Genomic DNA, 18,790 nt, shown 5'->3' with positions numbered 1-18,790 from the left:
AAAGTATCACACATGTTCTGCTAGATTGTCCTGCGCTCAGAGACCTGCGGCAAGAGCTTCGGGGGAAGATTGGCGAAGCATTTTATAGCATGTCAACCCTGCTGGGAGGACCTGGAGACGGAGGGAGAGGTAAACTCGATAGTGCTTCACGTGCCAAAGAAACAAACGTTAGTCCCCACAATAGTTCTGCCGGCATGTACATACATGAAATGCCGGCAGAACTATTGTGGGGACTAACGTTTGTTTCTTTGGTTGAGGATAAGTCTGAGATGATCCACGGCACCTACATGTAGGCTTTTTGCCGTAGGGGGATTTCCAACATCTTTGTCATCCTGTAAGTTCGTTTAGGAAGGGGTGCACGACACATGTACATACAAGGATATATATAGTTGTAGTAGCCTACATATCGCTTTTGCGAGAGGTCAGTATAAATGACATCAACCAACCAACCAACCAACCAACTGTGCCCCTCCCACTCCTTCGTGTTACTGTTCCATGACGTAATCTAAGCGGCCTTGTTATGATTGTGGCCGCCAAATGCGTCTATCTACAACCATCCAACCACCCCTGTGCCCCGCTTGTCGATTACCTTGTTTTTCTCCTGTGCTGGAAACACATCCCTGTTTGAACTGCCATATTCTAATCCCTGCACACTCAACAAATATCCGCTCTACGGGCATTAATCATTCTGATGGCTTTCCTCGTTGGTCTATCTTGGTTGACGTACATGTTGATTTTACGACTCACCAACTCAACTCTCTTAATCTTTACTTTTTTACCACCCTTTTCTTTTCATCGTTTCAGGGCCGAGGCGCGCGTCACGCGCGTCTTCCAGTCGTTACCAGGGAAGACAATACAGTCTGATAGGGATTACTGGGGAATGGCTAAAATTAGACTAGCGTGTTTGAAGCTAGGGTTGGGGAATGAAAGTCTAAGAGTGTAGAGGTAAATCTGATTTCGAATATTACTGTAATAAGTAGCCACTAAACGAATAAGATGTCACAGACCCTACTCCATGCTGTTTTCTAATCCCATGTTTTGCTAGAACATCCCACATCCCTTTGCCCATCATTTCCAAAACACTGATATCGAACCGGAAGATCTGTTTCCACCACATACAGATCTCTATCGCGACTAACGAATCCGGATGACGGCTTACCAACACGGCGATACCTCGCTCCAGCAAACGATCGTTGGCTTCGCTCAGACTTTTGTCTGGGTGTTGACAGAACAATCGCAGCATCAAGTTTTATCGGATATAGCAGGATTAAATATTTGGTCATGTGGCTTAGTATCTCAAGTCGTAGGGTCTCTGCAACTTGAAGTCCATCCCACATCGCTGTGAAACCTCGGAAGCGAAAAATTTAGATGGCTTGCCATTCGCTTGGTCACCCTCGGGCTCAGTAATATATTGAAAGAAATTATCTCAATCAACAGCATAGTTGTGCTTAAATTGGTTCTGACTCCATATAACCTGAAAAGCAATTCTCTACTAGTCTATAAATGGGATTTATCTGATGGCAGCGATGATTCTTTCCCGACCATTCACCCTTGAAAATTCATAGCAGCATCAACCACCTTTGCTGCCAAGGCATTGATACTGGTACGTGGATCCAGCAGATCTACCATGCTGATTTTGGATCTCAGCGCCAAGTGGAACCAGTTGCGTAGCTCTGCCGCAATCAGACTATCCACGCCATGATCAGACACAGCGCGAGCCGTATTGACAGCTGATATATCCATCAGCAGCATTGTCGCGACTGTGGTGGCAATTGAACTTGAGGTAAGCTGCAGCGCCAAGGCGCGCAGTTCAAGCTTTTCATTTCCGTCGGAAGTAGTCCTTGCTTTGTGAACTGCATCATCAAATTCGCGCCGAGTTCGTGCAGTGGCTGATCTTCCACTTTCCAAGTCTCCGGTGGATGCGGTGTTCTCATCTCCTTGATTATGGCGCATCGCGTCCTCAAATCCACGAATTACGTGCGATACCCGCGCATCGCCGTACCATCGTGGCTGGGCTGCACTGCGGACTCCCATTTCGCTATTCTCTCGCTCCTTCTGGGCCATGTGCGCCGGGTCCATGTAGGTCACATATGTCGCAGCTGCTAATGGGTCAACTTCAGCCCCGGTGGATTGCAAGCCAACATCGCCGAGGAACGCTGGTTCGAGAAGGCGAAGGAAGTAGCTTTCTGGCACGGTAAGAACCTTATTCCGAGTCATCAAGTCGAGTGTCAGGGCATCAGCGCTAAGGTGACCAACATCGTTGACCAATCCGAACTGGGCGGCTGTAGCGGGAAGGCCATGGCGGCTGCGATAGCGCGCAAACTGATCCTGGAAATTGTTGGCGGCTGTGTAGGCACCCTGAGTTGCGAAGCTGAGGACGGAGAGGATTGAAGTAGTCATGACAAAGAAATCCAGTTGGAGAGCCTTCGAGGCCTCGTGCAGGTTGCATGTTCCACTCACTTTGGCAGCGAGACCATCACGCCAGCCCGCGGGGGAGATCTTGTGGAAGGAAATGTCCTGATAGGAAACCGCACAGTGAACGATCCCTTTGACGGGTCGAATAGATGATGCTTCGTTGATGGCACGTACAACCTGCTCCGAGCTGCTCAGATCACAGGCGACAGGGTGGACACGCACCCCGCGCTTGGATAGAGCATCGACGAGTGTCTGAGCATCTGGAGCTTGAGGACCACGACGAGACAAGACTACAATTTCTTGAGCACCTCGGCTGCCCATCCATTGGATGATCGACCGTCCCAAACCACTCAGACCGCCGGTGACAACATAGCAAGCTTCGGGGTCAAATCGGGCCGCCGGGGATGCCGGCACCATCCGGACGAGTGTGTTGGAATCCTGGAAGCTCACGACTTGCTTACCAACATGAGTTCCCTTAGAGAAACCGAGAAGCGTCTGGTCCAGCTGAGAGATATCTGAGACTGTCATAGGATGAATGGGACGGATGTTGCCAGCCCGATAGTGCTCATCCACAGCTTGCATGAGGTCAGCTCCAAGCCCCAGGTCACAGCGCACCAGCCGAGCGAGATCGAAGGACGAAAAGCTGGCACTCTTCTGGAACAGTTCCAGACCAATCTCCCTGGCACCATTGACATCCAATCGACTGAGATCAATGAGATGGCCCAAGGGGGCAAGCGCATTGATGGATTCATACAACCCGTCATCCTGGGCTGTACTCAAAATCACATCAAAGCCATCAGTGGCAACGGTGGCTCGCGCCAACTCTTCCGGCTCACGCGTTAATACATGCGAAGACGGTAGGCAAATCTCTTCGACCAAAAAGCGCACTTTTTCTGGCGTACCGACCATGGCATAAACGTCTGCCCCCTTGGCTTGTGCCAATTGGATTGCACCGAGACCGACACCACCGGACGCAGAATGGATCAGAACTTTTTGGCCCCGGCGCAGACGTGTCAGATGCTCAAATGCATATACAGCCGTCATGAAGACGACCGGCATTGTAGCCATCCCGAGCAGATCGTCTCCATCACGCGCCTTCTGCGCAAGGGCACCAGGCACGCGCGTATAGTTGCCAAAGTGGCCCTCGCCTAGACCATATACCAAATCGCCCACGGCAAAACGAGAAGCTGCTTCCGCGCCGACGCTGGTGATGACACCCGAATATTCAGAAGAAAGGTTGTTCATATCAAAGCGACCCGTTGCGAGGGCCAGATCCTTCCAATTCAGGCCCACGCCGGCAACTTTGACCTCAATCGAATCCCGCGGAAGAGGCTGGGTCAGCTCGGTGTAAGGCTTGAAGTACAGCGAGCTCAGCATTCCTGGCGTCTCAAAGGCGGCGCGCACCGCTTCATGGCTGTCAAGAGGCAAGAGCTGGGCGTGGTGAGTTGGTGGCATCTGATCGCGCTCTGCATATCCGTGCAACGCAGCCTCGGGCACCAGCCGACTCACCCACAGGCAGCCACTGTGCCAGGCGAACTCGCGATCTTCACTTTGGTCATCATTCGGCCGCTGAAGTTCTTGTTCCTTGTCCACAAGAGTCCGAATCAGCTCGCTTGTATCAGCTTCTCCGACATTGAAGTGATCCGCATCGATGTCGATAGAGAAGAAGCGGCCTGTTGGTGCCTCCGTTGAGATCGTGCGTAGGAGGCCTCCTACCACTGCTCCATCGGGGCTGCGGCCCTGAGCCATGCCAGTTGATGTCAACCACACCATACTAGCCGTGTTGTGTGTGAGGTACTTGAAGATGTCCAAGGTAGAGTCACTGGCATCCAACAATAAGTTCTCGTCATCTAAGAAGGCAATCACTCGTGCATCGGAAGGCAGCTTGGTCAGGACGCTATCTAGCGGCACTGTCTTTGTGACCAAGTTGCGACTCCCCAGCTTATTTGCGAGCTCTTTCAAAAGGCCTGGAATTATCTCTCCATGGAGCAGCCAGACCTCCCCGGACGAAGGAGAGGTGTCTGGGATGATGCGAGTCGAAACCAGGACATTCGAATGCACTGTCGGGGATGGATAATCATCCAGAGACACATCTACTCCTGAAAACCCAGCGGACTTAAGGGCTTCATTCCACCCGTTGATATCCAAGAATGGGCTGTCAATGCGTCCATCCCCGACCCCGTGCCAGTAGCCAGCCTGGGCACCGCCGATGAGCCCGACCCAAGCGCTATTTCCTGTGACCTCAGCAAGAATGAGCTTGCCACCAGGCTTCAGTAGTTTCCTGGCATTTTTCAGAGCAGTAACAGCCGACGAAGCCGTGTGGATGACCTGCGAGGCAAGAATCACGTCATAGACTGGTTCATACCCCTGTTCAAGTGGGTCCTGCTCGATATTCAACACAGAGAACTCGACATCCTGGTAGCTGGTAAGCTGGCCTTGAGCCCTCTGGAGTGTGGCCTCGGATTTGTCTGTCACGGTGTAATCCTGGTAACGCTTGATGCCGTTGGTGCTGCTAAGGGCATCTAGCACTAAGCCAGCCACACGTCCCCGTCCTCCCCCCAGCTCCAGGATTTTGTTGTTAGGCTCAGCATGTCCGATGCTGCCAAGGAGCTCTGTGATCTGGGGATAGGCACCAGTGAGAAATAGGGCATCATCGAAGAAATCGGCCAATAGTCCATCCTGCGCTAGGACCTCTTCGCCGGTTCTCTTGCCCTGCAGAATATCGGACATGCTTTCATGCAGACGCCAAAGAGCCTTCGCTTCGAGTATGTCACTGGTCTTTCCGTAAAGCTCTCTGAGCATTTGAGCACGCTGCGCAGGAGGCAGCGCTTTTGCTTCGATCATCTCGGGTGATCCAGATTCATCAACAAGTTTTCTTAACCATGAGATGTAATATTCCAAAGTTCCTGACGCATCCGGTTCAGTGCCTTCGGTGCCAGCCTCGCTGATTAACATTTCATATACATCAACAGCAATGAACGCAGCAATACTCTCAAGAGAAGCCAAAATCGGGACCCTGGAGGTGTTCTCTGTCGGAGGTGGGAAAAAAGCGCGTGCCTGCTGGTTGCTCAACACACGGAAGTCAGGTCTATAAACCATACGCATGAATGGACTGGTGTACGCCTTGCTGCGGCCCTCGGGCGATTTGTTCTCCAGCATATAGCTGATACAGCGAAGATTTTTAATATTCAGGAGCAATTCGCCTGCTTGGCTCTGTAGTTGGAGCTGAAGGTAGGCAGATCGCTGGCCCCGAAACTCTCCATGAGCGAGGGCGGTCCTCCGATCCTCATTATTGCCGATGCATAGATACAGCTCCGACAAATGAATGGGTACAAATGCCGTAGTGGCCCGTTCTATTTGTCCCCCGTGGCACGCAAGCAGGCCAAGCTGGATCATGGCATCCAATGACGCAGGATGGATTGGATACACGGATTCGCCTCCTTTGACCATGCCAGCTGTTGTCTCCAGGCCGAGACTGGCTGACGCCAGATTATCGGTGGGCGCTGCACGAATTGCTGAGAGTGCTTGGAAAGCAGGCCCGTAGCCGAGTCCGATGGATGCAAAAGTCTTATACCACGCTCGCGAATCCACTGCTCGAGACTCGGTCCCCAGGCTCAATTTGCTGGCTTCGACGATATTGGAGACCTCCACCTTGACCTGGCCGGTGCAGTGCTCGGTCCATTGCTCTGAATCGCGAGTGACGGAGCTAACAGAAAACCTCGTCCAGGATGGAGACGTTGCAGCGCTTCCACTGGTCAATTCCAAACTCAGCATAACTTCCACTCCATGCTGATCCTCGGGGATTTTTAGTGCTGTCTTGATGTCCACATTGCGAAGAGAAAAGCCCACGATGGGTAGTGCATCTGGGAACTCCTCATAGAGCTGCGAGGCGGCAACCATAGCCATGCACATATAGCCAGCTGCGGGGAAGACTACGTCTGGGATTAGACGATGATCACCAAGCCAGGGTAAGTCCTTCATCCTGAGAACATTGCGGAATTGAGGACGAAGCTTTGCATTGCCCGCTACCTTGGCGCCTATCAAGTCGTGCCTTTGCACCCTGCGAAGGCGGAACTCCTTACTAGCGCGACTCTCATAGTAGCTCACTGGTCCATAGCCGTACTGATACGGTGGAAGGTCGACAGCCATAGTACCGTGTATAAGGACCGGCTTATCGTGACTGGTACCGTCTGTGGCGTTCACCGCGGCCAAATTGATCTTTGCATTTATCCCAAATAGCGACCCAGCGAGTTGCCGAATGGATCGTCGACTGTCCTCTCCTCGAGTGAGGGACCCGGTGTATGGGAGAGTCTTCCCGAGAGTTTTCAGTATTTGGTTCACGGGGCCTTTCAAGGCGGGGTGCGGTCCAATCTCTACCAGAGCTCCAATATTCAAATTTTCGTCTTGGACTAAGTTCGCAACTGCATCTGCGAAGCGAACGGGAGACTCAAGATTGGATCTCCAATAAGCTACCGGGACGCTATCTGCAGTGATTTCCTTATGGGGTGTGACTGATGAGGCCCATGGAATGGAAGGATATCGATCCTGCTTTTCGAGGAGTCCTAGGCTTTGGAGACGGGCCAGACCCTCCGAGAGTAAAGTCTCGAACTCTCCACCGAGTGCGACCATGTGGTGTGAGTGGTAAGCATTGTCGCCGGTCTTGAGCAGTCTATTGAAAACTCTTTCTTCATTGAGTGCTGCTGAGAGCTTCTCGACAGCCTCTTGTTCACCGGACAAAGTGAGACTTTCATAGGAGTTGATGGCAGCAATTTTAACCTCTTGCTCAATGCCCTCAAGATACTTGGCAGCCTGCTCCAGACTCATACCAACAGCCAGCATCGCACCGTGTTGTTTGTTCTGAGACACAGCCTGGCCGCGGTAGTACGCAGCTGTAATGGATTCAGCGGCGCTGACACGACCGGCAGCATATGCAGCTGCCATCTCACCCGAAGAGTGACCCACCACTCCAGAAGGATAGACAGACCAAGATGCGAGCAGGTTCACCAGGCCGATTTGCACTGCCGTGCATACTGTCTGCGAAACTTCGCTCGTTTGCACTAGGTCGGGCGCAGACTTACCCGACAACACTTCTTCAATAGTCCAAGGTCGAGTTCCAGCAACAGCCGAAAGAATACTGTCTAAATATTCGATGGAAATGCGGAATACATTGTATTCGAAAAGCTCGGCACCCATAGCAGGCCACTGGGCTCCCTGTCCCGTAAAGATGAATCCCAGGGCTGTTGTCTCCGGCGCAGCTGTGAAGGTCTTTTGAACGTCATTCAAGAGCCCTTGCGCGGGGTCGATTTTATCAACAACACGGAAGGTTCGCTGGGAGAGCTTCGACCGTTTGAGTCCTAGGGTGTACGCAACATCTGCCAAGGAGTGTCGGTCAATGACACTAGACAGAGCCTCAATATTCAACTTGAGAGAGGCATCTTTATGCGCTGCAAACGGTAAAAGCACAAGTTGGCGAGTGCTAGCATCCGATGATGCCTTTGTCTGAGGTTGGAGAATCGAAACGTGCTTGGTTGTCGTATTTCCGTTGCTGTTCCCATTGACGTGACCACTTGCAATAGCATTTGCATTGCCATTTGCATGGCCGTTTGCATGGCTATTTGCATGACCATTAGTATGTCCATTTGACCCATTTTCAGGTGTTATACCATTTCTATTGGGAGCAGAGTGTTCGGTAGAATTGCCATTTAGCGTTGTGGTGCCCAGAAGTCCTGGCTTCACATAATCCGGATATAAAATATTCACATGGTCAAGGACACAGTGTCCAATTGAACCACCGAAGCCTGCAGATGTGACGCTTGCTCGTCGTAGCTTTCCTTCAGGCCATGGAATAACCTCAGTGACAACTTCAGCCTTGGCTTTCTCGAAGTCGATTCTGGGGTTCAGGGTCTTCACTCCAATGCTAGGCGGAATAACACCAGCCTCCAAGGCGAGAACAGCCTTGAAGATCCCGGCAAGAGCTGCTGCTCCCTCGGTGTGGCCCAGGTTTGTCTTGACGGATCCAATGAGTAGGCGGTCCTCAGGCGCGTCCGATCGTCCAGGTCCAAAAACTTTCCCAGCCGCTTCAACTTCAAGGGGATCACCGACACGCGTACCTGTACCGTGGCATTCAAGAAACGGTGTCTGTGAGGGGTCCAGACCAGAATTCTCATACGCTTTCCGAATGATTGCCTCCTGGGCAGAACCGCTGGGATGGGTGATGCCGCTTGAACGGCCATTTGCGCCAATAGCGCTCCCACGAACCAGTGCGCGCATAGGAGAGCCATCCTTCATGGCTTTCTCCGGTTTCTTTAGGTATATGGCGGCAAATCCTTCACCTCGCGCATAGCCATCCGCAGAAGCATCGAATGCGTGACTCATGGATGTGCCGGACAATGCTCCTAGCTTATCCATGGCTATCTGCATGGCTGGGTCCATAATCCAATTGGCCGTGGCCACAATAGCGGAATCACAGTCTCCGTCACGAATGGCTTGCATTGCCATATGAAGGCCATATAAGGCTGACGTACAAGCACTATCAAGAGTGACACTGTGATAATTTAGCTTCTGGTTTAGAGAGGGGGGAATACCTGAGGAATGGTGCTACTCACCTTGGGCCGGATAGGTTAAAAACGTAATTGATCCGATTGCTCAAAATATTGTGGCAGACGCCAGTGGTGGCATGTGGCCTTGCATACTCCCAGTCCCGTGTTTGTGCATATGAGTTATCGTATGAGATGTCGGCAACATATACTCCCATTCGTGTTCCATTGACGCTCTCCCAGGTATCTCCGGCGCTTTCAAAGGCTTCATACACCACCTCTAGAAGTTTGCGTTGTGACGCGTCTATAGTTTCTGCTTCAAGACCGGAGATTCCAAAAAACGAGGGGTCAAAAAGACGAGGATCCTCGGTCACAGTGTAACCACCCTTAGCAGCTGTGGTCCCTGGACGCTCTGGGTTCGGGTGATAAAAGCCTTTGGCCGAGAAGCGAGGTTCGGCCCAGTCTTGGTAGCCAGATCGCTTGTTGATCAAAATTTCCCAGAGACCAGGAGTATCACGGACGCCTCCTGCCCAACGGCAGCCTGAAACAGACATGAGTGATCATTCAAAGTATTTTCAAGATTCAAATCACGCACCCATGCCCACAATGGCGATCGGCTCTGGTTCATGCTTTTCAGACATATCTGGTGGTGGAGGGTTGCAACAATAGTAGTAAAGAAACCTTGTGTAGCTTGATAGTGCTTGAGTCTAGTTTCTCAAATGTCTAGGTTTTCAAGTGACGCTGAGAAGGAGCTACCTTGCCCGAAAATATTGAGACGGAGATGCCGTTAAGATGATGATAACAAATACCCGCAGAATATTAAGACGGAGATGCTGTTAAGTTGATAGCAAATGCCCGCAAAATATCGGCCGAAATTTATCGGCCATTGAGTCCTAAGTAGGGGTGGGCGACGAGCAACTTTGAATTTAAACGTCAGTCGACTAAAAATCCCGAATGGAAAATAGAGGCCCACGATAACAGAGATAAAAGGATTCCACTAGTAGCTTTGACCCATGTAGTAGGGCTCCATACATGGGGTGTCTGCCATGCACGAGGCTGGCCGCGTGTCCGGGATCCTACGTGATGAAAATCCTACATGCACTGGCCGATTAGCGAGAACGACAATTGTTCTACGTTGGTCTTATTCGTCAAGATAAACATGTCATAAGAGCCCCTGCTTGGCATCCATGCCCGTAAAATATCGGGGCCTATCTGATCTTTAGCCGATGTCGTCAGCTTACGGGGCGGACAGAAGAACAACCGAGGCCGGAAACTCCGCAAGCTGCCAACCGCCATGAATGCTCTGTGGCGTGAAAAAACCGGAGCTATGATTACTTGGTACATTTCATGTATAAAGTCGTGGTTTGATCTAGGCACATCTAGATAGAGTTGGTTGGATGCTGCTTTCACCTCTGTTCCTCGGTATTCCAGACATCATATCCAGTTCCCAAAGACCCAAAGATCTAACCATGTCACACAATTCTAATGGAACACGTGTTGAGAGAGTTGAAAAAGCTACTATCCTTGCACTCGCCGAGGACATAACTCAAAAGACGAAAGACATTACGGAGTACCTACAAGCCAACGGATATGACCAACCCACCGATTCAGCTACTTCTTCTAGGTACCCCGACACGGTCGAATATGCTGTGCTATACGGAAAACTCAAAAGATGTCTTGAAGATCTCAATTACCTTGTTGAAGGTCCAAAACGCCACTTCCGTGAGCTTTGTTGCCAGGGATACGAGCTTGCAGCAATCCAAGTGGCTCTAGAGTTTGGATTCTTCGAGATCGTTCCCCTCGAAGGTCAAATCTCAATTGAGGCCTTGGCAGAAAAGGCCGGTGTTGATTTTGATCGGACATGCCGTATTGTCCGTCTTTTAGTCACAGAATTCATTTTCCAAGAGCCAGTCCCGGGGGTTATTGCGCACAACCCCAGTTCTTATCTCCTGCACGTGGACGAAGAAATTCGTTCAACACTGCATTACACGTATGTCTACCCATATTTTTTTGGAATATCACCTGCTATGAGAGCTTTGGATGATCGATATTTATCTCGTACTGACAATTGTATTCATGTAACAGCCTGGACGAAATGCTGAAGGCTGCCTCGGCCACTGCTGATAATGTGAAGGCATCGCCGCTCGAGTATGACAGCGCCCTTACCCCATTTGCGACACTGCATGGCATTCCCATCTTCAAATTTTATGAAAAGGATACTCAACGATCCATTCGCTTTGCCAAAGCCATGGCTGGATGGGCAAAATGTATGTTCATCGATTCCCCTCTGTGGTATGCTTATTTGACCCATCATAAGTGAATCTCAACATCAATGCCCTCAAAGAAGCATTTCCATGGGATGAGCTCAAGGGCACTGTAGTGGATGTCGGCGGTGGAAGTGGCAAGGTCTCCATCACTCTGGCCCAGGTAAGAAACTCAAAAAGAAAAAGAAAGAATAGAAGATCTCCGAATTACGTGCTGTGGAATTTGACTAATCTAATCTCGTTAAAGAGCTTCCCTGGCCTCAAATTTATTGTTCAAGACTCAGTCGATATGCACGCGGCCGGGCAGGCGCTTCTGACTGATGAAACTAGAGATCGGGTCTCTTTCATGCAGCACAGCTTTTTCGACCCACAGCCGGTTGGGGGTGCCGCAGCATTCATCTTACGTGCCTGTGCATTGAACTGGAGTGATCGCGACGTTGTCACCATGTTCCGCTCGTTAGTGCCGGGGCTTGAGCGTTCGGAGTCCACTACCCCACTACTTATAAATGATTTAGTCTTGCCGCCACAGGGGACATTGACGCGCGATTTCGAGCGGGGGTTGCGCCAGATAGACCTTATAATGCTAGTGGGCTTTGGTGGAAAGCTACGAACCCAGTCTGAATTCGCGGCACTGTTGAAGGAGGCAGATGAACGGTATGAAATTCGCAACTTCTACCCGGAAGGATTGATGGGTCTCCTCGAGGTCTATTTGCAGCGCTAGGAAGTTTCCTGAGCAACAAATCCTTCTAGCTAAATTGGTATTTGGGTTACGATTGTCTTCCATATTGAAAGCTTGCCTAGACGTTTAGCTCTTTCAGCTGGAGAAAAAGATCACCCTTCCCAGCCCGTTTTTTCCTTTTATAACTGCCGAAGCGAGAGTGCATGGAGAACTATGTCAGGTCTTAAGTGAACTCAAGGTCAGCCTCAGAGAATCTTCGAGATCTGGGATATGGCTGCCAAGGCTACTTGACAATCGTACCTTCAGGCGCCCTATTGAGAAGGCACTCTACGAGGTAAACGAACTCCCTAGAATACACGATATTGTGAAACTCGAATTGTGAGCAGCCGTGCTGACGTCGATCCGGCAGTCAAGCCTCCAATGATGGGATCTGACCCTCAACATAATCAAGGCCCTGCAGAGCCGCCAAGTTAATTAGGTAGTAGTACCCTACTATGGTAAGTATACGCGGTCAGTGCGGGCCCAGGATCTGTTTTAAAGTTACGGTGTGCTATCAAAGAAAAATCTTCAAGCGATTTGAGCTATACTGCGTATATGCCACCGGGGTCCTGCTGGTTCCTGCTGAAAGGGAACGAGATAGAACGTAGTGATATTGACAAGGAAGGAAGCTGGAGCGTGAAAAAGAAGCTATCTAAACACAGGATCAGGCTAGTCCTGATATGGCTACGACAGATCCTCAAGCAGTTCCACTACTGCATCTGCTAGCACATTTGGCGTTGAACCCGAGACCAGGCCTTTCTTCGAAAGGATTACCCCCATATAAATGGATGACACCTTGCCCCGTGTTCGCCCCCAAACTTCTGCAGATAAGAGAGGTTGGCCTTAAAAGTACATTGCGGGAATTTTGCGACTGGTAGAGCTTCCTTACACTTGCATCCCGTTAGCACAGCCCTGAATCCATCTTACACCCTTAGATCAATGGGCTCGCTCTGCGATTTGATAGAGGACAATGGCGAAATGCTACCCCTGGCGTGTCGTCTCGTGGTAATTGCGGAACGGAGTCCAGCAATATATGAGTTGGAGAGGGTTTCAGGTGGGCTATTTTGTAGCAGGGCCGGTCCTCAGAATGGTGGCTTCTGATTGATTGATTGCTAGGTGTGTGTTATTACGTGACTTGCCGATCCTGCTCGGTCGCCACCTCTGTTTTTTGGCCTACGGAATCAGACTACGAACGTTGCAGGGGTATGGGGGTTGATTTCGATTATCACACCCACTACCGGATTCGGCTCGTTCCGCAAATTCACCTATCTTCCCTGCCCCACCAATGCCTCCTCCCCATGGTCAGGCGTCCGGGGGGCGCAGGCCCTTGGTCCCGGTCCTTGCTGAAGTCTAGACGTGGGGACCACAATGATGTAAGCACAAAGGACGGGACATCGACCCCCTCCTATTTCCTACCACTATCACGACTTCAGGGATTCGACAGCACAGGATCTTCAGATCAAAGGGACCGAGGCCGGTAGATTGCCACAGGTGCCAGCTTTTGCTCCCATGATGCAGCCCTCGCGAAAACGCAAGGTGTCCTCTTGCATTCCTTGCTACACCAGAAAGCAAAAGGTATTCGTGAAAGAATCAACGTGGTCCTGATAGGAATCCCAGGACAAGCCCCCTAACGTGTTCAGTGTAATCGTCAATACCCTTGTAACCACTGCACCCGCCGCCGTCGCCCGGAAGACTGCGCATACTATCCATCAGAAGACACCCAACCCCCTTCTAACCCGCTATTGCAAACCCGCAACCGCCATAATGAATATGACCAAAGGAGCTCCCAAAATAGAAACGTGAGCCTCTTCTCTTTCGATACCATTTCAGAGCTAGAAAATATGAGGAGTCCGACATGCAGTGCCATGCCTTCGTCTCTAACGGATGTTTTCGGCTATTCTGAAGACAGTCAAAGCAACACGATAGCTCTTGTGCGGATGGTAAGTCTATTCATGATTCCATAACCTGATAAGGTTTAATGAGGAGCACTATTTTAACAAATTAATATCTTATCAATAGGTGAATCAATGGGATGGAGAGGACCAAAATCGCAACCGTCAAGCACCGTTGAGTCAATGTGATTCGGAGATTCATCAATGTCTAGACAAGATTCCTGATGGGCCAATCTTGGACTTCTTAGTGAAATATTTCGTGAGCGCAGTGAACTGGTAAGTAGCGCAGATAAACCCCAAAAACTATACCAGGAATGCCATATCTAACCAACTCCGTCTGTGATGCCTAGGATGGATCAGCTTGTTCATATTCCATGGATTCTAAACGAATACCAACGCTGGCGGATCGTCGAAATTCCATCATCTCTCTTTGAGGTTGAATTCGCGGTTCTCATTTTGAGAATATGCTCTTATACAACTGAATATCTCCCCTCTCCGTCATGTACCATTGAAAGGATCCGGGATATGTCACTGGCGGATATTCGCTACTCGTGCGACGAAGCTGCTGACAGTCTCGCAGAAATATGTCTCCGTCTCAATCCTAAGGGAAGCCTTCTTCGCGTACAACACTTGGCCTTTGTTGGGTTAAAGGCGAAGTGTCAGGGCTTTATGAAGGACTTCCAAAGTGCACTCCGGTCCGCGATAGAGGTTGCTCAAAGGATTGGGGCAGATAAAGATGTTTCTTCAGACGTTCCGGATATGAGTGAGTTAGAGAAAGAAACTCGCCGCAGGATATTCTGCAATCTTTATATATGGGACAGGTGAGTGGCCGAGGATATATTTTTCTTGCCGTGGCACCTCTGATTAATGGCATGTGCTGACCTTGCAGCTATTTATCACGACAATTGGACCGTATTCCTACTATACCCAGTTGGATACAGCCGGAGAACATGCCACGCATGCGCCTTGGCACCGATATCAATGACGCCCATGGCCTCGAGGAATTCACTGAGCGCATCCTTCAGGTTCGCCTGGCCAATTTCTGGAGGAGCATGGGTCCAACATTAGGGTCAACTTATGATATCGTCGTTGCCCAAGAAAGATATGAAAGCTTATGTGGTAAATTTCTGACTACGCTGCCATCCGCTTTTGCTCTCCAGCCAAACAAGCAGTGGGATGAACGACTTCCGATGCTTGCAAAGCAAAGAGAGGTTTTATTCATATCAATATTTGAGTCTCTTTGTTACAATTTCCGGCCGGCCATTTTGCTGGATGCGAGCCATCTTCCTAAGTACAAGCAAGTCTTGCTCTCATCCCAGCGAAAGGCTCTGGCAGGTGCTGCACTCCAAGTTCTGCAAGGGGTATCCAGACTACATTCCCTGATCGGAGGTACTCAAACACGGTACACAGGGATCATTCAACCCACTTTCGAAGCTGCAGTGCTTCTAGTATCATTATGCATGGATCAAAGCTTCCCGGGAGATGTCGAAAACCACAGTTCAAGGATCACCAAAATGGATCCTCTTTCGGCCGGGATGGCAAACTTGACATGGGCGGACTGCATGGATGCTATACGAGATGCACTGAAACTCCTCAAAATGTTAGCGGAGGTCAGCAATATGGCAGACGTGGGAGCACAGAGCCTTGTCAAGCTGATCGGCAAAGTCGCCAAACAGGCCAACGGCGCCTCGCAAATGGAAAACCCCTCCAAGCCAGACGACGGAGCTTTCTCTCGAACAGGGGGAAGTTCGGCTGAAATTGATTTGCCAGAATATTCAGAGTCGGATCCCACAGTCTCTCTGGCTGAGCTGGTCTCGATGGCGGCTTTTGATGTTGATATGAATATGAACTGGGATGCTTTGGCTTCAAATATTTGAGCTCTATGATCTTGTCCGTTGTGGCTCTCAAGAACTCTTCACCGCGTAAATTTATTCCCATTTCACCATGGACGTCTTGTGAGAACTCATAAATCAAGGGCTATTTTCAATTTAGTACTTTTTTGGTACCTATCACGTCCCAAGCCCAGTTAATATTTTCTTTCTTTCTTTTTCTTTTTCTTTTCTTTTTCAAAAAGACAGAAGGAGAACTCATGTTGTCGTGGGCATCAAATCAGTGTTCCTGATTCGTAAACACTCCTCGTATTCCTGTGAGTTGGAAGTTGTCGTATTCACCAGTCGTCTTGCATCGAAGCGTGGAGGAGTGAGGGTGGTGCTGATAAGGACGTTTTGGCACGCAGGCCCATGTATCGATATTCCCGACAATCGGGTGGCTCTTTCTAGGCAATGACACGAATAGCTTGATAACGAAATAGAGATGTCCATCAGAACTTTATTCCACCTGTAGCATTGGTTGCGACGGGAGTTTAGCGATGAATACGGTTTCGGGCGCTCGGGGCTGAAGCCAAAGGGGTGACGGATTCGTCAGCATCTTCGGCCGAAGGTTTTCGGCGTATCCTATTGAATTAGGTGTATACCGGGAGGGGTTTCGGCCAAGGGAAAAACGTCGGCCTATGTGTCGGTGCACCGGCCATCCTTGCAGGCCTTTTCGGACAGGGAGCCGGACAGGGAGGAATCCCCCTCCTCGGGCCTTCACGCTCACCTGAAATGAATTGATGAGAGTGTCTTCAGCCAGGACCACAGAGCCTTGTCCTATCTGGACCTTCTGAATGGAAATAAGTATCTGGAGTTTGCACACCAATCCCATCTCTAATTCCTTTTCCATTCAATATTCCCTTCAAAAATCACCACGATGGCACTTTCAGAAACAGTTCAATTAGTCAGTGGTAGTCTAGCCTTAACCCCATGGAGAATTCTTGCCGTGCTTGCGACATTTCTCGCATTATACTGGCGGATGATGCCTCACCCCCTCCCGGGGATTCCATACAACAAGAAATCCGCACGGAAACTGTTAGGAAATGCCCCCGACATGATGAAAGAGGTCAGCGTTAGCAGAGAGCTCAATGTCTGGCTGGTCAAGCAAGTCAATCAACTACAAACCCCACTATGTCAGGTCTTCGTGGAGCCATTTTCTAAGCCCTGGGTGCTCCTCGCCGACTCAGCCGAGGCTCAGGATATCATGACACGACGGCCGGAGTTTGACCGTTCCAACTTTATCACTGACGGCTTGGGCCCATTGGACGGCTTTCATGCCCGTATGAAGACTGGTTCAGTTTGGAAGACAAGTCGATCATGGTTGCAGGACCTCATGAGTCCGAGCTTCCTGAATAATGTCGTCAGCCCAGTCATGTACGACAACTCGCTTCATCTCCTGAACTTTTGGCAGGAAAAGGCTCGCCTAGCAAATGACCGGCCCTTTGACGTCAACGAAGACTTGAATCATAGCGCCCTCGATGGTATGCTTTCTTTTGTTTTCGATCGGCATTTTGAGCATACTGCCCTTGGCCCTCAAGTCGAGGCTGTCTCCGAGCTTGACCCTTCAACTGTCAAAGTTGGCACCCTTGGAGAGGTGGAATTCCCAGAAGGAAAACACCACCCGTTCATCAGCGCGCTCTATGAGACGGTAGATGCAATCGATAAAGTGACCAAGTCCATGTCACCAAAATTTACTATGTGGTGGCTGCGTCAGACGTCTCGGTATAGAAACGTCACAGCTGTAAAGAGATGCGTTGTCCAGGAACAAGTGCAGAGTGCCCTGGCTAGATTCCGTGCGACAGGGGAAACCAAAACTGCGATTGAATATATGTTAATGCGTGAAACAAAAGCTGCTGAAAAGCAGGGCCGAAACCCGGACTATGAAAATACTACCATGATGGAAGAGGTGAGATATGCTTACTTTCCTTATTCACCTCCTAAAACTCTTGTTACTTCTAGGTACCAGTCAATTTCTACTCAAATAATAATGCGTCTTCTTCCAGATTGCTGGGCAATTTATCGCCGGTCTACATACAACCAGCACCACTCTTGCTTGGTCTTTTATCTACATGACCCGCTACCCGGAGATTCAAAACAAGCTACGAGAGGCGCTGTTTTCCACATATGCAGATGCCTACGCAGAAAAACGCCCTCCTTCACTGGCAGAGCTGAACAAAACGCGAGTTCCATACCTAGAAGGTACATTGGAAGAGGCTCTTCGGTTGCACGCGACGAGTGTAGCGCGACAAGCCATTCGTGACACTGAAGTTTTCGGCCATCATATTCCCAAAGGTACCAATGTTATCATGATCGCCAACGGGCCCGGATTCCATGCACCGTCACTTTCTGTCGACGAAAAGCTGCGTAGCAAAACCACCAAGGCGAATAACTGGGATGAACGCGACCTGAGAGTATTCAACCCGGAGCGTTGGCTCAAGTACAAGAAAACAAGCTCTGGGGAAGATGAGGTTGAATTCAACGCGAACGCAGCTCCTCAGATTGCCTTTGGCTTGGGTCCGCGCAGCTGTTGGGGTCGTCGACTCGCATATTTAGAGATGCGCATGGTAGTAACGCTTGTTATTTGGAACTTCGATCTTCTTCCGGTTTTGGCGGCTCTGGCGGCACCAAAGGCGAGCTATGGTATTGTTCACAGGGCGGATCAATGTTTCTTGAGGCTGAAGAGGAGGAAATAGAAAATACGTAGTGAAGAAAGTGGATAGGTGGCCCAAGTGTTGAACTTTGAATTTGGCAGGTCTCAAATTATGACGCGTCGTCACTGTAGTTAATATAGCAAGATTTTAGTACCTCGAATCTTCTGGGTGTGCGTTGGTCTGGGGCTCTTATGACTAAGTTAACTAGATCAAGTAACATCTCTAGATTACGATGCTTTCAATAAGGAAATACGGTTTGAATCAACAGACTAGCAACACAGGTCTGCAATATTCAAGCTCTTTTCTTTCAAATCAAGTCTACTTTCTCATTCTTCAAAAATCTAGTATCCGAGACAAAACCATCAAAAAGAATTAAGAATCTAAAAAGTATCACAGCCAGGAGGACAACCACTAAAGCTAAGAATTATAACTCGGATTTAGTT

At 49.9% G+C, this 18,790-nt stretch overlaps 4 protein-coding genes across 4 annotated transcripts; 3 read left to right on the top strand and 1 right to left on the bottom strand.

Moving 5' to 3' along the window:
- Window positions 1-1,545: 1,545 nt before the first annotated feature.
- N7498_006180 (type I polyketide synthase) lies at window positions 1,546-9,592 on the bottom strand (the record flags this gene model as incomplete). Its single annotated transcript, XM_058453242.1, has 3 exons — window positions 1,546-8,959; window positions 9,021-9,492; window positions 9,547-9,592. 3 exons carry the CDS (start codon window positions 9,590-9,592, stop codon window positions 1,546-1,548), a joined length of 7,932 nt encoding a protein of 2,643 aa, XP_058307433.1.
- Window positions 9,593-10,420: 828 nt separating this feature from the next.
- Window positions 10,421-11,936, top strand: N7498_006179 (S-adenosyl-L-methionine-dependent methyltransferase; the record flags this gene model as incomplete). Its single annotated transcript, XM_058453241.1, has 4 exons — window positions 10,421-10,941; window positions 11,037-11,218; window positions 11,269-11,378; window positions 11,463-11,936. 4 exons carry the CDS (start codon window positions 10,421-10,423, stop codon window positions 11,934-11,936), a joined length of 1,287 nt encoding a protein of 428 aa, XP_058307432.1.
- Window positions 11,937-13,445: 1,509 nt separating this feature from the next.
- N7498_006178 (fungal specific transcription factor domain-containing protein) lies at window positions 13,446-15,702 on the top strand (the record flags this gene model as incomplete). Its single annotated transcript, XM_058453240.1, has 5 exons — window positions 13,446-13,508; window positions 13,574-13,873; window positions 13,953-14,101; window positions 14,176-14,646; window positions 14,715-15,702. The coding sequence occupies 5 exons, from the start codon at window positions 13,446-13,448 to the stop codon at window positions 15,700-15,702; spliced, it is 1,971 nt and encodes a 656-aa protein (XP_058307431.1).
- Window positions 15,703-16,573: 871 nt separating this feature from the next.
- On the top strand, window positions 16,574-18,389 carry N7498_006177 (cytochrome P450; the record flags this gene model as incomplete). The annotated part of the gene is made up of 2 exons (XM_058453239.1): window positions 16,574-17,602; window positions 17,700-18,389. The coding sequence occupies 2 exons, from the start codon at window positions 16,574-16,576 to the stop codon at window positions 18,387-18,389; spliced, it is 1,719 nt and encodes a 572-aa protein (XP_058307430.1).
- Window positions 18,390-18,790: the final 401 nt, after the last annotated feature.

Source organism: Penicillium cinerascens (assembly GCF_028974065.1).
Source record: "Penicillium cinerascens strain IBT 15544 chromosome Unknown contig_6_segment0_segment0, whole genome shotgun sequence".
Lineage (NCBI taxonomy): Eukaryota > Fungi > Ascomycota > Eurotiomycetes > Eurotiales > Aspergillaceae > Penicillium > Penicillium cinerascens.
Note: the sequence above shows the minus strand (reverse complement) of the source record. Positions and strands in the feature narration are given on the sequence as shown.